General features: G+C 42.9%; 1 protein-coding gene across 2 annotated transcripts; it reads right to left on the bottom strand.

The window, feature by feature from the left end:
- Positions 1 to 85: 85 nt before the first annotated feature.
- Positions 86 to 20,645, bottom strand: dspb (desmoplakin b). Of its 2 annotated transcripts, none has more exons than XM_008338481.3 (24): positions 19,591 to 20,645; positions 17,535 to 17,628; positions 16,165 to 16,283; positions 15,923 to 16,070; positions 15,026 to 15,151; positions 14,793 to 14,852; positions 14,533 to 14,700; positions 13,771 to 13,875; positions 13,589 to 13,684; positions 13,362 to 13,487; positions 12,924 to 13,076; positions 12,672 to 12,826; positions 12,460 to 12,586; positions 12,079 to 12,265; positions 11,423 to 11,856; positions 11,145 to 11,323; positions 10,746 to 10,884; positions 10,447 to 10,640; positions 10,146 to 10,308; positions 9,933 to 10,016; positions 9,665 to 9,772; positions 9,485 to 9,583; positions 7,291 to 9,117; positions 86 to 6,265 (listed from the first exon to the last, which is right to left on the bottom strand). In XM_008338481.3, the coding sequence occupies exons 1-24, from the start codon at positions 20,115 to 20,117 to the stop codon at positions 713 to 715; spliced, it is 10,971 nt and encodes a 3,656-aa protein (XP_008336703.1). In that variant the 5' UTR covers positions 20,118 to 20,645; the 3' UTR covers positions 86 to 712. The 2 variants fall into 2 exon arrangements, with proteins under 2 accessions (XP_008336703.1, XP_008336704.1); XM_008338482.3 differs by having other exon boundaries at positions 8,620 to 9,117; positions 19,591 to 20,641.
- Positions 20,646 to 22,232: the final 1,587 nt, after the last annotated feature.

Genomic DNA, 22,232 nt, shown 5'->3' with positions numbered 1-22,232 from the left:
TCTTAGTAAATATTTAAACAGATATCTATAACATGAAATATGTAGTGAAAATGTAATAATGTGTATATGAGTAACAACAAAACACTGTATCAAGATTCAAAACTTGTTTTTATTGTGAGATGTGAGCTGTTACAAAAGATGTAGCCATAAAATGCAAGTAAACAATGAATTAGTTTGCTTATCAGAAAAAAAAAAATAGTCAAGCAGTACATATTTGAAACCCAACTGTGCATCACCTACACAAACAGAGGCACATGATACTATAATAGCACACAAATGTAAACATACTTTGCCTAATAAGTGTTTGCGATAAAACGCTTTGAAAAATTATATGTACTTTCAATGCAAATTGTAAAGACTGTATTTGAAAAACAGGTTTTGGCCATCAGTAAGCCTAATTTAGAGCACCAGCATTTAAAATAGTATACAATCCAATCTTAATCCACATATTAAAAGTTAACTTGTAATAATACTTTTTTCCCAGTTCACAAAAACAAATAAAAATCCACATTTGAAGAAGTCATTCTTCTGATCCGTTTAAGTAGCAATTGAAAACAAAGCAATAACAAACCGTTTTTTGAAAAGCATTTTCGAAAGTTTCAACTATATTTCTCCTTGTAAACATTACAGATTTTTATTTTCTTGAATAAAATGATTTTTAACAAAACAAAAGTCACAATTTTAAACAAAATGTGATCAATATGTTGGATTTTTATCGACTGAAAAAATTGGCGAAGCTCGAATGACTGTGGAGAGTAGCTGGAGAAGAGGTGGAGGAGCCAAGGTCAAAACTGCTCCTGCGGGAGCTTCTTCTTGAGCCGCTTCTGGACCCGCTGGTGGACCCTGGTGCTGAAGCAGCATTGTATGGACTACTGATACCCCTAGAAGATACAGACGAAGCCTGGAGCATCCTAACCCCGCTGCTTTCCTCCGCAAGGCAATTATCCAGAGCCTCTTTGTAGGAGATCTTGAGTTTGCTCTTGGGGCAGGTCAGGTTCTTTGTATGGTGCCTGACGTCTGCAAGTTTTTGGGCAGCACTCACATCCAACCAGCCCATGTTAAGAGCATCTTCAATGGATCTTCTGCAGTTAGCTTCTGGGTCATAGAGACCTCCAGTTACATACTGAAACTCCATGAACCTGTTTCCTGCCTCATATGGAAGCCACATCTCCTTCATGGCCTGAGCAACAGAAATCTTCTTTCTTGTTTTCACATCCTCGAAGCCTGTATAAGCCTTCTGTGAAGATTTAAGGTTATTTGCCATGTCGTCATTGATTAAACCAAGACGAGATGCCTCCTGGATGCTCAGCCGATTTCCATTGGCAGGATTGACAATTCCTCCAGTGCAGGCTTGGGCTTCTAGCAGTCTCTGAGCCGTGATTGAATCCACCAAGCCACGGTTAAGAGCCTCTGTGATGGAAATCTTCTCTACAGCCTCTGTGTCAAAGATGGCACCCACGGGTTCCTGTTCACCCACTGCTTCCACGGGAGACGCTAGAGTGATAGACACACTGGATTTATGCTTTAGAGAATCAGGTGATTCTCTTGAAACAGCGCTGATTGTGGAGCTCCTTTCTGTAACCATAGTAGTTCTTGTTGTGGTCATTTTGCCAAAAGAAGGCGAGGAAGGTCTTGGCACATCAGATGAAGTCAGTGACATTGAACCTGAAGATTCTGATTTTTTTACACTTGATGATGATGTCACTGAGGATGTAAATGAGGTTGATGCTGGTTGTCTTGATCCTGACAAGGAAGATGATGACAATGATCCATGTTTTGTCTTCTCAGTGATAATATCTGCTAATTCAGTAAGTGTGATGGTATTGGAACGGTACTTATCAACGACAGACTGATTAATGATTTTTTTTTCAAGGAGATCATTAATGTCAAATTGCCTCCCTGTCTTTTTATCATTGATAACAAACCGTACAGATCCATCTGGTGCAGTAATTGTGATCTCTTCCCACTCACCCTCTTGCTGGGACAGGTCCAAATAGGTCTCATAGTCAATATATCCTTTGTCATATGCTTCACGTACTGTCATCTCTCTGTTGGTTTCTGGGTCAACAATTACCACTCTCCTCTTTCTTAAGGTGTTCTTCAGGGTTGACTCTAACTTTTTCGGGTCTACTATGGGCAATAGGACGAGACCAGTGTTTTTATCTGTGATACAGCGGGACTTTAATTCCAAATAGGTCAGGTTTTCCTCTGTGTTCGGGTCAAAGAATCCCTTGGTGTCATCACTTTCATCAGTGAGGATTTTATTCATGTTTTCGTCAAAGTACCCTTTTTTGTAGGCCACATCCACATCGATTCGATGGCTATGTTCAGGATCAATGATACCACCACTGGCAATCTGGGCCTCCAGTAGACGGATGCCATGGCCTTTCTCTATTAGACCTTTCTCTATAGCCTGAAAGAGGGAGATGATAGTGTTTGTCCCTGGCATCTTATAACCAGTCACAGCCCTCTCTGCTGATAATAGTTTATCCTTAAACTCTGGCCCAAAGAGTCTTTTGCTATAGGCATCACTTACACTCAGATACAAGTTGTTTACAGGATCAATTATAAAACCTGAAGCAGCCTGGGCCTCAAGCAGTTCCAAAGTAGTCCCAGGTCGTAACAATTTATTTTTCATGGCCTGATAGATCGGCATCACTTTATCGCTGGCCTCATCGTAAACTCCTGCTATGCAGGTGGACCCTCTTAGATAAGAGTGTAAGCGTTCTTCGATGTCTTTGCTAGTGAGTTTCCCTTCACTTAGTTTGCAAATGTCAGATGCTTCCAGCAGATTTGCATCCACAAGTTCTGAGACTGATACCTCACCCCTAAGACCCTGCACAGTCAGGTCTGACTTCTTTGTGGCTATATCAGAAAGAAACAAAAGACCTGTAAATGGATCTGCTTTACACTGACGTTTAAGAGATATGTATGTTGTTGGTTTTTGGGTGACTGGGTCCAGGTAACACTCAGGATACTGGTTTAGGGCCTCATTTAAGTTTTCATCTATAAGACCTCGATTTAATGCAGATTCTCTGGGTAGAAACACACTTAGACTTGGGTCTAAAATACCCCCAACAGATTCTTGAGCTTGAAGTATGCGAAGGGCTGTATCCTTGTCAATTAACCCCATTCTCAGGGCGTGTCCTGCAGACAGAAGTTTGGTACTGTTTGGGTCTCTGTAACCAATTGCTGCAGCCTCAGCTGCAAACAGCTTTGATTCATCCTCTTTAGCCACTACCCCTTTGGCACTTGCTTCTTTCACAGTCAGCTTTTGATTACTTTTGGGGTCAATGATATGGCCTGTGGCTGCCTGTGCTTCCAGTAACATATTAGCACAATTAGAATCCATTATGTCTTGTTTCTTTGCCTCCGTGAAGGACAATTTCTTTGATGACCCAGCTGCAACACCAGCAATGGACCCAGTCCCTTTTAGGTAGACCCTTTTATCTACAGATAACTCTGAGACAGTTTTTTCTCCTTTTATGAGTTTGTTAAAGGTTAACTGATCCAGGACCCCACAATCAAGCAGCTGCTTTGCTGTGACTGTCTTGCGGACACCTTCAAAGAGTAATTTGGAAGGGTCAAATCTCTCAGAGATTGGTAAAAGTTGCAGTCCTGTGTGAGACTCTTTCTTGCACCTTCCCTTTAAGGCCCCATAGCTAACATCATTATCAGGTTCAGGATCAAGATAACAAGCAGGATTAAGCTTGAGAACCTGGCAGAGCTCTTCATCCAAAAGATTGTGTTTGATGGCCAAGTTTTTAGGCAGGAAAACACTTAGGTTGGGGTCTAAAATTCCTCCCACTGACTCTTGGGCCTGTAGATAACGAAGGCCAACCTTCTTGTCAATGATTCCCTTCCTCATGGCCTCAAATACTGAGAGAAGTTTAGCTGAACTTGGATCTTTGTATCCCACAGCAGCACCCTCGGCTGACAATAATCTTATTTTGTCCCTAACATCCACCACTCCTTTAGCGCATGCCTCCTCTACTGTCAGTTTTTCACCAGTGCTTGGTTCAATAATGTGCCCTGTAGCAGCTTGGGCTTCAAGCAACAAATATGCACTATCATCAGGCAGAAGATTTTGTTTCTTTGCTTCTGCCAATGACATTTTACCTTTATGCCCTGCTACCACCCCAGAAATGGGTCCAGTGCCTTTTAAAAAGACAGTCTTTTCAACTGAAACAGTTTGAACACTTTTGTCACCTCTTACTAGCTGATCCAAGGTTGGTTTGTCTAGGACTCCACAAGCAAACAACTGCTGTGCAGAAACTGGCTTTCGGACTCCTTCAAACATTATCTTGGAAGGGTCCTTACGCTCAATGATTGGCAGCAGTATTAGGCCAGTATGAGACTCTGTTTTGCACTTTTTCTTTAATGCAACGTAGCTGACCTCAGTCTCTGTGTCTGGGTCAATGTAACACACAGGGTTCTTGTCTAGCACATTACATATGTCTTTATCCAAAAGGTTGCGATTTATAGCTGTTTCTCTAGGGAGAAACACACTGAGGTTGGGGTCTAATATGCCCCCTGCAGACTCCTGGGCCTGCAGCAGACGTAACCCAGTTTTCCTGTCTACTAACCCTTTTTTCATTGCCCCATATAGAGAAAGAGGCATGCCCGTTCCAGGGTCACGGTAGCCTACTGCAGCAGCTTCGGCTGCCAAAAGTCTATCTCTGTCCCTATTGTCAACCACCCCGTGAGCACAGGCTTCCTCTACTGTTAACTTCTTATTTTTTGCAGGGTCAATGATGTGACCTGTGGCAGCCTGAGCATCCAGGAGCAAATCTGCACTATCTGTGCTCATGAACATCTTCTGTTTAGCTTCCGACAAAGCCATTTTACCCAAAGGCCCAGCAGCCACACCAGCAATCGGTCCTTTCCCCTTAAGAAAGAGCTTCTTATCCTCTGACACCTCCTGGATGGTTTTCTCACCCTTTCGTAGCTGGTCAAATGTTTTTTTGTCCAGGACTCCACAATCAAGCAGCTCTTTTGCTGTAACTGTCTTGCGTACGCCATCAAACACAAATTTGGAAGGGTCTGCTTGTACTGAGACTGGAAGAAGAAGAAGACCTGTTTGTGGCTCCACTTTACATCTTCTTTTCAATGACATATAAGTTGCCCCCTCCTCACTCTCTGGGTCCAAGTAGAGCTCTGGTCTTTGGTTCAGTGTTCTGTATATGTCATCATTAATCAAATTACGTTCAATGGCTGTGTCTTTGGGGAGAAACACACTCAGGACTGGATCAAGAATGCCACCCACACATTCCTGTGCTTGCAGAAGACGCAGTGTTGTGTTTTTGTCAATCAGTCCTTTTTTCATGGCCTCAAATGCTGAAAGAGGTTTGCTGATTCCTGGACCTCTATAACCTACAGCTGCAGCTTCTGCAGCCAACAATCTCTGCCTGTCTTTCAAATCAACCACACCTTGATTACACGCATCCTCAACTGTAAACTTCTGATTGGTCCTCGGGTCAATAATGTGGCCTGTAGCAGCTTGGGCATCCAGAAGTAGATCAGCGCAATCCGGTGGAAGGAGATTCTGTGTCTTGGCTTCAGTGAGAGTCAGTTTGCAGGGTTGTCCAAATGATGAACCTGGACTTTTTGGATCCTGAACTATCACCCCAGCGATTGGACCTGTCCCTTTGAGATTGATTTTCTTGTCAGCAGCTACTTCAGGTACGGACCTCTGCCCCTTCACAAGCTGAGTCAACGTCGGTTTGTCTAATACGCCACAGTCAAGCAGCTGGTCTGCTGTGACTGATTTACGCACACCATCAAAAATCACATTAGAGGCATCTAAGGTTGAGGATACTCTAGTACTCTTCAGCTCCGTCTCCATGGTTTGCCTGACAACAGTTACCTCATGTAGTTCTTTCTGAAGGGCTGCCAGCTTACTTTTATACAGGGACTCGAGCTCCCTGAGTTCCCGCATTAGCCTCTCTATCTCACTTTTTAAGGAGTTCTTTTCCCTCTCCATACGATCCTTGTCGGTGTCATACTGCCTTATTATGGTCTGTTTGCTTTCATACTGGTCCTTCCAGTGACTTGAATCCCTCCTCAACCTTTCAATCTCTTCCTGCAGTTGTTGTTTACTGCGTAGCTCAGATTCTAGGGACATTTTGATACGACGGAGTTCTTCCTCAAGGCTTAAGAATCGATCTTTGTCTTTATCAGAGAATTGTAATTTTAGCAACAGTGTGTCTCTCTCCTTTACAACTTCAGTGTACTGTGACTGAGTGGACTGCATCGTTGACGTTATCTGAAATGAGAGAAATTGGCACAAAAGGTCAGATGCAATCAAAATTACTTATTCTTAAAAACACTATGACATGTGGGTTTGACTCTAAAAGAAAATTGGGTAATGCTAAAACTATCTGTACAGCACACACACACATAAACACTTGGGCTTATTCTAGCACTACAATTGTGCTAGAATTTGATTTGTCTAAGTGACAGTTCAAATATTTGGTGTAAATCAAGCAATCATTTACAAAGCCAATAGCAAGGTCATGCATTTTTAAAATGTTCTACAAACACTTAGATAGTTCTAATTAATAATTTAATTTTAATAATTTTGTGAGTTTGTGTGTGCACTGTTAAGTTTCCCACAACATGCTAAGAATCCCCCCCCCAAAAAAACTTAAACACAAACATATATTTCAGGATTGGAAAGTAGATCATAGTAGTTATAGCCAATTCACTTTCGGTTTTGATTGACGCTCACTTTTGAATTATAACTAAAAAGTTCTTCCCAATCCTGCAGAGTAACGAAACAAGTGGGCTGACAACTGGGACCCATTTTTACATGTGTACAGGTTCCATGTGGGTCGACGGACAAATTACCCACAGGGGGAAAGGAGCACATGGAAGCAACTGTGTGCGACCCATCAAGTTCAACTTGTTCTACCTATCTAGGTTCTTTCATCCCTTGTGTAGCCCACGTGGACACGTTGACTGTTTACAAAGAAGAGGAGAAAAAGAAGCATGCAGGCCACATCTCTGCAGAGCACGGTGTATGAAAGATGACAGAGAGCGGCAGAGCTCAGGAGGCGTAACGGCACAGATGACATTGCATGTAAACAAATACATGCATGTTAATTCAAACACATACAGACATATGTGTTCAAATCAAAGCAGTCAGGAGGCAAAGCTTCTTCAGCAGCTATCTAGCATGCAACAAGCACAGATTTGGCTACAAGTCATGACAAGTTGATTGGTCATAAAGCATACTCTGATTTGAAAAGACCAGAACAGTCCAGGACTACAGGCTATACACCTATGTACCTCAGTAGCCTGTCTTTGTATTCTCTCTGTCTCCAGCTTGAGCTTCTCCCTCTCAGAGGAGAGCTCTGAGATCAGGGTACGGTACTCTAGGTTGCTGCGCTCACTGGCCTTTAGTTGCAGGTCCAGGGCAGTTATCTGGGAAGAGAACTCATCTTCACTCCCCTGTTTGGATCTCAAGAGTTTCTCCTTATCTTGCTTTGTTGTCTTCAGCTCCTCCTCCAGCTTCAGCCTCTCTCTGTTGTGGGTCTCAGTCGCCTCTTGGAGCCTACGAAGACTTAGAGAATTCTCATCCAGAACTCTAATCTTTTCCTTGATAGATCGATTAAGTTCTTCATTTCTCAGATTGGCTTCTTTGAGCCTGGCCTGCTCCTGCAGAAGTTGTTGCTGCAGAGCCTGTAACTCACTTCTTAGCTGCGTCACTTGCTCTATGTAGGCCTTGTTTTGCTTGAGGCTTCTCTCCAGCTCCTCGTGCAACATTTGCCACTCTTCTTCATCCCTCTTTCCTGAGGTGCTGGCCTCTTCTTGACACTGACGAAGCACCGCGATGGTGCTCGTGTACTCTCTCACTGACATGGCCGTCTTTTCCAGCTCTGCTTCTGCCTGACTTCTTCTGGCAGCTTCCTCCTGGTTGGTCTTCCTCAGATTTTCCACCTGGCTCTCTAGACTATCCCTCACGGCCTGGAGGTCTTTGATGCGACTCTGCAACCTGCTCAGGTTCTGTTCTATCCTGCTCCTCTCTTTCCTCTCTCGCTCCAGCTCTATTCGTGTTGTCTGAAGCTCCACCTCGCACTCCCTTAGCTGGGTTGAAACTATTGATGAGTTGGTTAATTTCACCTGCAGCTGAGATAAACTCTGTTCTAACACACCGTGTCCTTCTTCTGCAGTTTTTCTCCTGCGCGTCTCCTCCTCTAGACTGTGGGTGACATACTCCAGCTGTTCACTTTTCTCCCGCAGAGCATTCATGACCTCAGCCAGTCTTTCTTCAAGCTGGTTGCTATTCTGGTCTCTCTGCTTCATCAGAACCTCAACCTCATTTTCAAGCTCTCTTCTTCTTCGGCTTTCCTCCGTGATGACCAGACGCTGACTGTGTACCTCTTCCTCAGCCTTGGCCTTTTGTTCCTCAGCCTGGCTGATGGACATCCTGAGCTTCCTGAGCTCCTCCTCTAAATTCCTCTTCTCTGCCTCCATCCACTCACACCGCTGCTGGAGCTCAGCCGTGTTCTCCTCCCTCTGGGTTGTCAGCCTCTGAATGTCTGTTCGACTGACATGAATTTGGGATTCGTAGCTCACCTTTAGGTTATTGATCTCTGCACTGCAATCGCTCCTTACCTTTGAAATCTCTTTCTGCAGCTCCTTATTCCTCGCAGCTTCATCAGCCAGCTGCCGCCGTAGCTGCTCAAGCTCATGATCCCTACTGACCGAGCTCTTCTCCAACTCCACCTTAGACCAGCTGACTGTTTCATACTCCTTCTGCCTCTTCCTCAGCACTAACTCAAACTCCTCCTGCTGCTGAGTGTAGCGCTCTTCGGCCAGCCTCCTTTTCCTCTTTTCCTCCTCAAGAAGATAGGTGAGTCGGTTCACCTGATCTTCAAGATCTGACAGGCGGCTTTGCGTGGTATCCATTTTTTCCCTGGTGGCACTGACGTGTATCTCTGAGCTCCTCTTCGACTCTTCCATTAGCAACAGTTGGTCTTGGGAGTGAGACAGCTCCACCTGGTAGCGGGAGACCGCGTCTTCCAGTGATTTGTTTTTGTTGTTACGATCATGAATGTCCTCCTTCAGACGGCGGAGCTCCTCCTCCAACAGGTCAATCCTGGTGTTGCGTATCTGAAAGCAAGATCAAGATCAAGAAAGTTGAAGTTCAGGTAACTAGCTTACAGCCATTGAATAGTCACATTTTCACCAATGTTGTTTCATATCAAATAAAGACAACAATAGATTAGTGTCTAACGTTAGGTTTTAAATTGAATCCTAGGTTTTGTTTTATGTAAGAGTGTCCCCTGCTGTATCCATGGAACTTCTTCTCTAAGAGTTTAAGGCTGATTAAGTTGAATTTAAACTTACCAGCCAAAGTGGTAGGGCTTTTACCATTTGACCTTTTGTAGTTAAGTATCATGGAGTATTTTACTGAATATGTATTTTTAATAATTGCTATTGGAAACGTAAAAGCAAACACACAGTTGCTCCACAGTACCTTGAGCTCCTCCATGTTTTTCATCAACTCTCCCAGGAATTTATAATACTCCGCAGACAGTGTCAGCAGCTCCATGTAACGGGTCTGGAGCTGTGTAGCCTGGAACACAGTAAAAATGTAAATATACATGTGGAAACTGTGTTCCTTTCAATATTTTTGGTTCTACAAATTTAAACTCACCTCTTGATTGAGGTCCATGCTCGGGGACCTCAGCATGGTCCTCTTGAAAGGAATGTTGAGCAGAGTCTCCAGACCAGATGTGTAAGAGGTCAGGTATATTTCATGATCCTGTAATGAAACACAGTTGTGGTACAATTTGAAATTTATTTTATACCCTGATAATGAAGTTAAGACATTTTGAAAAATACGGATACATTATTTATCGTCTCTGAAAAGGGAAAACAATAAATAGATTTTATTTTTAAAAAATCTCTAAAAGCTCTATTACCTTGACAGAGTTCACACAGGCCTCGTTGTCCTTCAGAACACTTTCTAATGTCTCTCTTCTTGATTTGATTTCTGAGTTCAATTCCTTGAAAAGCAACGACACCAAAACGTCATGTCATTCGTTTTTCACAAACATGAACACACACCATCAACCCAGAGTGACAGGTTAGTGACAGGTTAGTGACAGGTTACTTAAAACAACAACAAAAAAAACCTTCTGTTTGTTAATGTGGTCTTTTAGTGTTTCCACGTTCTTTATCTTGGTGGACCGCAGGTTTTCCTGTTTTCTCTTGGTGTCGTCAATCCATTTACTCAATGAGTCGCTGGTGTCCCTGTAGTGCTGGAGCTGGGGTAGATACAGCTGCAAGTCCTGGTGTCTGAGGATGAGTGAACGAGGAAGAATAAAAAAGACAAAGATCAAAACTTTGGTTTCAAGAGTAAGGTAAAAAGTTCTAAGACAGTCAGACAGCATTCATACGGATGGCTGCAGTAACTTCTTGCACTGAGACACATACCTGGTGTCGATCTGCCCCTGGATTCGTCTCCAGCGGTCAGAGAGCTGCCCCACCTGCTCCTTGTACTTTGACAGCATCATGTCGCACCTGTGGAAGGCCCCGCCCACTTGCCCATTCCAGTGACTGGCCTTGGAAAACTCTGCCTCCATGGAGGACAGAACATCCCTCTTCTGATCCAACTCGGCTTTCATTTTCTACACAGCGGACAGGAAGTGCCATAAACAGGAAAGAAGTAAGGAACTTTCTGTCTCAAATTAGTAGGAGATTTTCATGGGAATCGGATAGTCCCCCTGCTTTACCTTCAGGGTCTGTAGATATTCCTCCACCTCCTGAGGGGACAGAGACGTGGTCTCCTTCTCTGTCAGTCTCGCTTCATGAACTTTCACGATGTCCTCTGCACGTGCCACACTCTCCAGCATGTCCCTTAACGCCCGCAGCCTGCCGAGATACAGGGAAAATATGAGGATGAAAAAGTTGACGTTAAAGATGACGACTGAACAACAGAAGATCAGATACTTAACAGCCACGTCTAAGGCATCAAACTCATGCACGAACCCTCCCATGGACAAGCATGTCCAAGTTAAACCAACAGATTTTTTGTGAACTAGTTGCCATGGCAACTATGTGTCCAACTTGGAATTCTGGGTAAAACCTGTAAAAATAGCCTAGTAGTGTGTCCCCAGTTTAAGATGTCTGACCTCTGCAGGTAGGCTGAGGCGCTGCTCTCCAAACTGCCCAGTCGTTGGTTGATGATGCCCAACTCGCTGCGTAGAAACTGGGCTTTATCAGGGTCATTCATGTCCTCCAGCTCTCTGAGGATCTGCTCCCTCAGATGTAAGAACTCCTCGCGCATTGAATCGATGTCACTGTGCACCGTCTACGACACAACAAAACAGGAAGCAGGAAAAACAACGCTGAAGAATAAAGAAAAAAAAACTGCAGGAACTTTGCTGGTTAGAAGTGAATCCGCGTCTACCTCCAACTGTGAGATCCTGAGGCCACAGTCGTGCACACCTTCATCTCCCACACAGATGTGGACGTGCTGACTCAGCGTTCCCTCCGTGCCCTCCAACCTCAGTCTGAGCGCGTGCAGCTCCGACAGAATGTTGGAGGTTGAGATGGAGGAGAAATATGGCGAGGAGGCAGAGGAGGACACCACCACTTTCTTCTTTCCCTGCTCCGACTTGGTCACTTTCACTACCTCCTTCTTGATCACTTGCTCTTTCTTGGCATTTGCTTTCTTCTCTGCCTGTTTCCTGCGTTCCGCCTTTAGGCGTTCTTCTTCCAGTCTTCTGGCTTCTTCTTCCAGCCTCCAGGCCTCGGCGTCAGCTGCTGCCTGTTGCTGAATGAGAAGCAGCGTTTCTTTCTCCCTGGCTGCTTGATGTGCTTCATCTTGTTGAAACTGAACGACTAGGTGTAAACACAGAACTTGAAGTCACTTGAAGAAGTCTTTAATTTGATACAATATGCAGGATCACCAGTAGATGTCACTGGATATCGTCTCTGTACTATTAACAAACATGTTTCTAATGTAAGTTTGAAAAACTTTTTTTTTTCAAACTTCTGCATCAACATCAAGAGAGAGTTCACTGCATTAGAAGCAGCACCGGAGCAGGACATTGTGATACTAACCATAGGTTGGCAACTGCACCACCAGCTGGTCGTAGTGGGACTGGGCCTCTGTGAACTGGTTCTCGATGCTCCTTTTGTCATCGTCAGCGAACATCTGCGATCCCAGGGAGCTCCTTTTGAACTCCTCGTAGTGAGTCTCCAGGTTCTTGATGATTTGACGATACTCCTCAGGACGCATCTTGGCCAACTGAACACACACGAACACATACACAAAGGTTTGACTTTAAGTTTTAAGCTTAACTCGTATCTTAAAGATGTATATGTTTTCCCAGATGTAAAGTATATCCAGGGCCCAGGTGTAAACATATATAGTTATTTTGTAAAATGCATTTCAGGACAAATGTTTATAAAAAATATAAAATAAAAAGGTTCATCCCAGACCATGGATATGGTGAGGGAGTTGATGTGATGGATGTCAGTCAGGCAGTACTGCCAGGCGATGAGACTCTTAATGTTGATGTACAGCTGGTTCCAGATGGACAGGATGGCTTCATAATACTGCTCGTTCCTACAACAAAACAGCAGGAAAAAAAAGTTTTGAGAATTGAGAAAACTTTCATTTTCAGGCTAAAACCTCATCGTGGGTTTCTTACTTGTTGGCCAGGCTGACACTGAGGGGGTTTGGTGGGGGTATGATCAGACACACAGAGGGCACCAACATGTCCAGGCCTCCTGGACCAGTGATGTCCCATCGACTGCGCTGACTGTTGTCCTTCAGGATGGCCTCGTTGTCTTTACAGATCACCTTCTGTGGACAGGAATGAAACCCAAAGGCAGGTCTTAGATGCTGTAAAAGAAGAATTTATCTGACATCATCGTCATGGCGATCAGAAGATCAGACTCACCTGGTCTTGTTTGAAGTCACAGAGGGCTTTAACTATGACGGGGGTGCTGCTCTTCTCCTCAGGGTTTCTGGGTTTGAGTCTCACGATGCTCTTGGACTTGTTGACCAGGTGTTGGACTTGTCTCTTGTTGTCCATTATCCTCTCCTTCTCCCTCTGAGGATGGAGAAAGAATCAATGTATAAAAAGCTAAATAAACCATATATATATGTGTGTGTGTGTATGTGTGTGTGTGTATGTTTAGGGTTGTCATCATGGATTAATAATTGGTGAATTTTAATTTGATTATATTTTTAATGGTCATTTAATTAGCAGTAAAACCAGTACATAAATTAAATTCTGAAACCACACACTAGAGGGAGCCACAGTGGTACACATACCCCAGTTTGAGAAACAGTACTAAAATATATGATAAGCTGCAGTGATTTGAAGGTGCTGTACCTCCAGTCCTTTGAGGATTTCCAGAAGGTTCTCCAGAGGCGTGTTCTTGTCACATATGAACCTCTTCCGCACCGTCTCGTGTTCCTTCTGCAGAGCACTGTAGGTCTCGTTGGCCTCTTTGAAGAACTGATGGAGAACACAGGGACATTCATGGAGACATTTAACCTTCAGCTATAACAGCATCATCAGACTTTAATAAAACGGTGAGTTGGTTTGGGTGACGTCACCTGGCTGTACGCTGCATTCTCCTTGAGATGAGTATCAATGCACTTTGTAATATGGAGCAGCCAACTCCACTGGGTTTGGAGTGTGTCCTGGTAGGCCTGGAACACACAGAGAAATATTTACAGCAATGTAATTAAATACAATAATAATAAGTCATCTAAATACAGAAATATTTTGTTCAAACCTCAATCTTGTCCGCTGCAGGGTGGTTGTTCTTCAGGAGTGTGTCGACTCTGGTCTTCAGTTTGTTCAGCTCCTTCTCTTTGACCTCCAGGGCGCTCATCAATGTCTAAAAACAAAATTATAAATCATCAGAGACAAAGACAAAATTCGTCAACAGCTGCTTCCACTGAATGACTGCGTGCAGCTGCCAAAATCAAACCAGTCACAGATGAGTGACAGTCAGTTGGGATAGATTTATCTTTGTAAAAAAAAAAAGGTTGAGTCGTAAAAAGCCTGATTATGTTCCTCAAATAATCAACAATGCAAAATGTATAATTTGCTAAGTAATATTTTTGACATTTATAATCTACAATATGCAATGAAATAACTTCCTGTAGGTTTTTGAAATATGTTTTATGTAAATATGTATGTTTTTATGTAAATAACTATATAAAACCATATAAAGAAAGTAAAATCTTTTTTTTTCATTAAATTCAGTTTTCAGCTTTTATTTTGAATCAGTATATGATTATACTGAGTGAAACTGTGTAAACTAACAACACATGAACTTAAAAGTTCAGTAGATCAATTTGGATACTGTTTATTTCTGCATTTTTAAAAAAACAAAATATAATTTAAAAAACAAAGATCAATTTCATCGAGTTTATTTTTTGACCAAAAGGGGGGGGGGGGGGGGGGGAATGTTGTTGCAACTTTGTGTGTTTTGAGCACTAGGGGACAGTGTCTCCAAATGATCCATTATTACAGACATATAATGACTCACCGAGTAGCTCTCCTGCTTCCTGGGGATGTACTGGTCGATGTTCTTGTCTCCCCAGTCAAACACCAGCTCCTCCTCCTCCCTGTCGTTCACCCACATGATCTCCTTGGAGATCTCCTGGATGATCTGCTGCAGCTCCTGCAGCTGCTGAGTCCGTTGGAAGGACAATTGCTGTGGAGAGGAGGAACTTATTAACACCAAAGACAACCAATTTCGAGTTGATGAGGATGGTACCCTCTAGTGGTGATGATGGTTCTATTCACCTGGAGACTGTCCCACTCTTGGTCCAGAGCATGAAGATTGCCTTTATCTCCCCGTTTGTTCTGTGGTGGGACAGAAAAATCGCTGTTACAAAATTCACTTTTTCTAAGGGGTTACTGTCAAGCTACACCCATTTCCTGTGTGCCACATTATTATTGAACTGTAATCAACCAGTAACAATAACACAAAGGTTCATTTTTCAGCCTTAAATGGACTCTAACCAAACCACACCCACCAGGTCGTCTCTGGCCCGGTCCACCTCCACGCTTCGCTGGATGGAGCTGTGAAACTTCTGGTGGCTGACGAGCTGCTGCTGGATGGTTGCAGGATCATCTCCCCAGGAAGCAGTTTCAATCAGACGCTAACGTAACAAGAAAATTAAAAAAAACACACACACAAAAACCTTTTTAATGACAAGAATACAAGAGGGAAAAATTCACACACTGATCCTGACAAGGTTTTCAGTGTTTTACAACCGTTTGGCAGAAACGCACTAAATAACAGCAGCAGGGAGTGGCAGTGAATCAGATCCTTTATTCAGTGAGAAAACACTAGGTACCACATCAGAGGAATCCACCAGAGGGAACGTTAAATCACTCGGACAAAACAAGTCCTTCTTTTTAAGTCGGAGTCTCCACAGCGCTGCCTGAGAACAAGTGAGTATGTTTGACTCTGTCCTTTCTCTGATGCTCCAATAAAAGCTGCTCTAGTTGTTTTTCCTGCCTGTGGTTGATTTGATGCCAGCTCTGAACTCAGAGTTTGGAAGACGGCCTCTGAAAAGAGCCTGTTTAAACTTGAAAAGAGTCTCATTGGAATTCCTCAAACATCTGCTGCTTTCACCTGATCCTGCCGTCTCTGGAGTCTTTGTTTCACCGCGGACTCTTTGAGACTAAATTTCATCAAATCTGCATTTGAAACATTCAGTTATTTTCATGATTAATTTGAAGAAAGTGTCACGTTGTCATGATGGCAAAATAACTTGAACCAAAATAAGATCTCACATGAGTAAGACGACAGCTAATGCTAAGCTTAGCTAACCAAACGCAATGATGCTTTTGCTGCCCTAGGGAAAAAGTTCTGCAAACGTTGTTTGCTTGTTTTCTTAGACTAAAGTGTGTGTGTGTGTGCATACTTTTTGCTGTCCAATCCAGGCAATGGCATCATGGAAGCTTCTTCCAGGCTCCTCCCATCCTCCAGAGCTCCCTCTTGTGCTTCTCCTCCGCATGCTCCCAGTGATGGCCATGTGGACGCCCTTCAGCTGGTCTTTACACAGCTCCAAGCTATGCATGGGGAAGAAAGTAGGGATATTTGACAAATAAAGAAATATAATCGAGGAAACGAGGGAAAAACAAAACAGTCAGTGGTCCGTCTTACGTCCTGACTATGTTGTCGTTGGAATGTCCCATGTGTCTCAGGTCGATAGCACAATTCTTCAGCTGCTCGATGGTTTCTTTGGCCATCATCATGTAGCGCTCGGCATCACCAGAGGGACCCTGCATGACGAGAATCGACAGCATAGAAAAGACGCTAAGATGAAATAAGAATGTTAGCAATAGTTTAGTATGACCTTTGACCTTACAGCCTGGTCCTAATGGAACTTTGACATCTTAGTTTCGAGGGAGAACTTGCTGATTGAGGATCAGCTCATCCTAAAACCATGATCAGGAATAATGAGTAGAAGACGAATGGAGGACTGACCATGACTGTTGGGAAAATCCAATAAGGTCTCTAGGTAGGTAGTATAGGGATGCCTGATATTGCTGCCATCTAGTGACTTTTACCTTCATATACCTACATTTTTCCCCAAATCTATTTTTAGGGCACACATCATTTGGCAAAACAGAGGCATGGTGTTATCGGGTATTCATTATCGGAAGAAAAACCAATAACGATTGTTACAGATATAATTATGCTAATATTGGGCTGATAATATCGGTCAGTTGATATTATCGGACATCCCATTATAAGAACTAACTTCAGAATCAGGTCCTAAAACTTCAACCAAGACTGAACGTACTCTGGTCCTTTGTTGGACCAGACAAAAACCTCTGAACCATCGTTGGACCAGGAGCAGAGTCGATCGACTGAAAAGTTTCACTTTTCTTCGTTTCCAAAAATATAAAAATTGATGAAAATTGATGTGGGGCTTGGTTGACACTTTTACAGTGTGGCCTTTAGATTGTGACAGATGAGACAGTTCGCAGTGAACGCGTTTCAATCCTGGATTATTTCAAGACTTTGGAGGAGATTAAATAGAGACACTGTGCACGGTCTCACAGTCATGAAAAAAAAGGGGAGGGGAGGGGAGGGGGCAAAGCCAAGAGGCAAATAAGTTCCACTCCCACAGTGGGTGGGGAGGTATCACAGTTGGGTAAAAAGAGATAATTTAGGGGAAGTTGCTCAACACGAATGTGAGGAGGCATGTTTGATGTTCCACGGCTCACAGTGGAACATGTGCAGAACCCACTCTGTAAATCTCTCTGTGGATCCTGTGACAGCTAGAACTGCACTCCAGGCACTTTGGTTCCAAAAATGGATCCAAATAGAGAAATAAACAAAATTCTTCCACTATCAGCCTGGTTTGGGTAACAAGTTCAAACACACTCTCATTAAAATGGAACTGATGCAGCGACTCAGTTTACAAACAGGGCCTGTTTTTTCTGTCTTCTCTTAAAAAAAAAGAAAGAAAATCTCTCAGTTCGACCAGAAGAAGAAAAAATACATTGAGGTCAAATGTCACTCACCGACTGAAGAGCGAATTCGGCCTTTTTCAGATACTCCTGACACTGAGCTTGCATGTTCAAGGCCTTCTGATGGATGGCACTGAGGTTGGATGCACTGTAGGGGGCAGCAGAGGAGAGGCATCGATGTTAGAGCACTGTTTAAAACGTAATATATAATTCTTTCACGAAAGGTGTAGTTGCATGGATGGTGTTACCCAATCAGAGGTTGAGGGACCCCTAAGTGTCACTGGCATGAGAGGGGGATAAAAATCAAGTTCAATGTTTTCAGTACTCTATTAAAGCCCCGGAGGCAGTTACTCTGAATTTACTGAATTTAATCTGTATGAAACCTCATTGATTAACAACAGACACACAGGAGCAGCGTACTGCACGTTTTTTTTTTTGTTTGTTTTTTTTTAAGCTCAGGGAAAGTTTTGCTTCTGTTGAAGAAACAGAAGGATTCAAACTGGCAACTCTGATTACCAGCACATTCTTTAATGTAATACTAATACTGACCATAGTAACGTTGACGGGCGTTTGTGTTTATTAAATAATGAACGTTACATAAACATTTACCTCCACTTGTTCTGATAACAGATGAGGAATGTAAATCGTGACATCGTTATGCAATTCAGCACAGCCAACGGTGGAGTCTGAACACTGGGAGTTTTAGAGTAAGTACAGTATTTATGAAATGTTTGGTTTTGGCAAAACACTGCATTAATTAAAAGCAATTAAAAATAATAAGAACTGTCACTGTGTTATTAAGATGAAGATTACTCCATAGCAGTAAAAACATCAGGTCACTGATGTCTTCCTCTGTGTCAGTGTGAGACCGAGGGACATGAGAGTCAACATGCAGTACAACACAACGTAAAACAAAAACAAAAAAAAAAACAGGACAAATATCCTTTTATTTTCTCATATTTCATGAATCTAGCTTGGAACTGTACATCACTTAAAAACCGATATTTCATGAATCTAGCTTGGAACTGTTTCTGTATTTTTTAACTTTCACTCTGAATATAAACACCAGCCAACAGGGGGCACCAACTATATTTGTCTGCACCATTTGATGGTCGGACACAAAAATAAAATAAATTAGAAATGAATGCAGTCGCAGGTGAACGGTTCGGTGGACTGGATATGGCCTGCGAGCCGCCAGTTGTACAACATCACTTAAAAACCTGTGCTGTACTTTTAAGGCTCAATGATTTATGACTGTGATAAAGTACTGCAGAATAAGAGCACCAGTGCTCTGCAGGAGCAGCAGGGAGAGCCTTAGCGGCTTGATGTGAGCTATAAATCACCAGGGTGTTTGACTGAACGGAGGAAAATCTGTTGCACAAACATGAAAATATGCTCAATTATAATTTCAATAACCAGAGAAGAGACGGCACTTAGGCCCTAATGACATCGCAGCCACTTTTTCATATATATATAATTGAACTTAATTTAAGGTTCAGTTGATGAGGTAACGCCTTCAACAAACCAGACAGGATCTTCTGTAAACTGCTCTCAGATCAGATCAGAGCTGTGAAGTCTGCAGTCATTTCTACTGGAACTGCCATTCCTGCAGAGACTGTTGTGCAGTTGTTTAATAAAGTACTCTGTCGTACTTACAGTACATGCAGTACTTTTGCTGAAGGTCTATAATGTATGCTACAGAGTTGACAATAATACTGGGCTTAAAACAGGTTTTTGTTGTTAAATATTTAATATGTCACCAGATTAAGGCCTGCCTCCAGAAACGAGAACAGAGCAGATACAGGTGACTGTGAGGGAAAAACAAACAAAAGTCAAGAAAATAAATGAGGTCAACCGGTGTTTCCCACTGGCCTCAGATGATCTTTAGAAACAAGGACATTTGATTTTCATCCAGTGTTTAAGGACACACAGCCACAATTATATGATAATGAATAATATATAGATGATTCATTTGAGGAAATTGTATATATACTCAATAGGAACTGGTCAAATGTGAAATACATTTACATTTTTTGTTAAATTCCATTCTGAAGTTTTCATGCACTTTACTGCAACACTTTTCAACTTTTTAACAACTATGTTGCCAAACCTCATTCCGCCGGCCATTCCGCTCCCCACCATCATTCCTCCTTGTGTTCCGCTCCCCACCATCATTCCTCCTTGTGTTCCGCTCCCCACCATCATTCCTCCTTGTGTTCCGCTCCCCACCATCATTCCTCCTTGTGTTCCGCTCCCCACCATCATTCCTCCTTGTGTTCCGCTCCCCACCATCATTCCTCCTTGTGTTCCGCTCCCCACCATCATTCCTCCTTGTGTTCCGCTCCCCACCATCATTCCTCCTTGTGTTCCACTTCCCATGATCATTCCTCCCGACATTCCACTGCCCATCATCATTCCTCCTTGTGTTCCGCTCATCATTCCGCCCCCTGTGCTGCCCCTGGTGGACTTTGAGTAGGAGAAGCTTCTGTAACCGTCCCCGTAGTGGTCGTATCCATTGCCTCCCCCGTGCATCACCTCACTCCGTGAGTACGGGTAGGTGCCGACGCCGGTGAGGTCGCTCTTAGAGCCGCCCTTGCGGCTAATGTTGAGCCCCTGTTGGGACCCATACAAACTCATGATGACCACAGAAGAGTGCAGCAACAGTACGGCCCAATAGTGAGTAGAAAGGAGTAGAGAGGAGCTGCAGACTGCCTCTCTCACGCTCACTCTCCCTTGACTCCCTGCACCTCTGCACCCTGCTCCCTCTGGTGCAGACTGCAACAAAGTGAAGGGAAGGATCGTTTTTTGGAGGCTGGTGGTAACCACACCCCTCTGTGTCTCACCCAAATCAGCCCAGCCCAAAGCCTGAGAACACTCCCACTCACTTTCTCACCCAAAGTCTGTGTGTGTGTGTGTGTGTGTCTGTGCATGTATCCTTGTGAAGACCAGAGAGAGGGAACAGAGAGACATTTGAAAACGTTTAGTTTTGGAGGATTTTGAGAAGTTAAAACTACTTCTATATGTGAGGTATTTTTTCTACATCTTTTTAACATCCTTTAATTTGTTGTAAAGTTTCTCAGACTTTAGAAAGATGAGTGGAGCTGCATTCTCAGCTGGATGTGGTGAAAACTTGCCAAAGTTTCACTGTAAACAATGACCTGAGTAGGATTCTGAGTGCAGTGGGATATAAAGTACTTCGTTGAATTGAATCATTTCGACAGGCGTACATATCATGCATGTACAATTGTAACAAATTGTACATGCATGTACAATTGTAACCAATTGTAACCAAAAATCTAAGAAACTGAAGAGATGAGGGTCGGAGAAGATTGTAAAAGATTAAGGAGTCGTCTGCATACGATGAACATGTGAAAGTCTTCCAAACCAAATCAAGCACTGTACCTCAAGTTTATCCAATCAAGCATGTTCACGTGCTGTCTAAATCCATTCTCCTTAGATCACATGGGATCATGCAACAGAGAAAAGGGCTAAAAATGTGCATCACAAAAGAGAAGATTTTACTTACTCGGAAACTCAAACCGTTTGGTACAGGAGGGGGTGAAGAGGGGTTTGTCAAAAGTGATGTATCCATATGTCAATGAGAAGCAGCAAATACAAACAAACCATGTGTCGCTCCCTGGGAGATGACCTGTCTGCAAATGGTTTCACTACATCAATACTAGACCACACGAAACTAATGCAAACAATTTCTCAATGTACAAACTGTACTACAGCAAACCTCTCTTTCAAGGCACCTTGTCCATGTCAGCAGTATTATTTTATGTAAGCAATATTTCATCAGTAACTGCAAAAATTTAATTTTTAATTTTTAAACCAGAAAAATGAAAGTTGTCAAAGAGTCAAAGAGTCCAACTTGAATCTTCATTTACATTATGAACCAGATTCCTTTGAACACGTTTAAACTTGCAAATCAGCTGCGGCTGCAGCTCGAAGTAGATGTTGGTGAAGTTGGTGTTGTAGGTGTAGGTGACTGTTGGTGTGAGCTGCTGACACATGCAGCAGAATTACATTTTCAAAAAACAACAACCTCTCTGCGCCTAATGAACCTCTGAAACTATTGTTTAAAGACTACACGCCCTCGTCATCCACTCACTTTTTGAAGGCAAATGAACACACACACATATATGCAGGCACACATACACACATACATGACTTAAACACATGCCTGTGGCTAATGGGTGGAACGCTCAGGAAAAACTAGTTTGACAGCTGCTCATAAAGACAGAGACTTTGTTTTGAGTAATAGTTCCCACTCAGTGTAATAACGACGGCATTGTTTGAACACTACACAGAGAGAAGGAGTTGACTCATCAGACAGGAGGTATGAACAATATGATTATGTCACAAATACATTAACAGTTAACAGTGAACACTCTGCACGTGGAACTGTTATCTAATTAGCAGTTTGTATTGTAGACTTGAGTTGCTCTTCATCTGGCCATCCTCTTAAATTTGCACTGGAGAAGTTTAGTAGGAAAAAAACTGGTCTTCAGAAAGTAAATCCAACTTAACAAAAGCCAGTGTCTCCCTAACGCTGCCATCGATCGTTTTTTAATAAACTCTAATAGAAGCAGCCACTGATCCTGATGCACCTACATCGTGCACCTGATGAGTTTTCAAAAACAGTTTGGATGGCATTTCCATCATTTGCATGCAGATTTTTTTCAAAACAAAAGTAATAAAATATTAATTATATAGTACATAAATATATATATAGGTTCCCTGTTGAAA

The sequence above is a fragment of the Cynoglossus semilaevis genome, chromosome 2 (genome assembly GCF_000523025.1).
Source record: "Cynoglossus semilaevis isolate Cse_v1.0 chromosome 2, Cse_v1.0, whole genome shotgun sequence".
NCBI lineage: Eukaryota > Metazoa > Chordata > Actinopteri > Pleuronectiformes > Cynoglossidae > Cynoglossus > Cynoglossus semilaevis.
The sequence above is the reverse complement of the archived record's forward strand: the minus strand, read 5'-3'. Positions and strand labels throughout refer to the sequence as shown.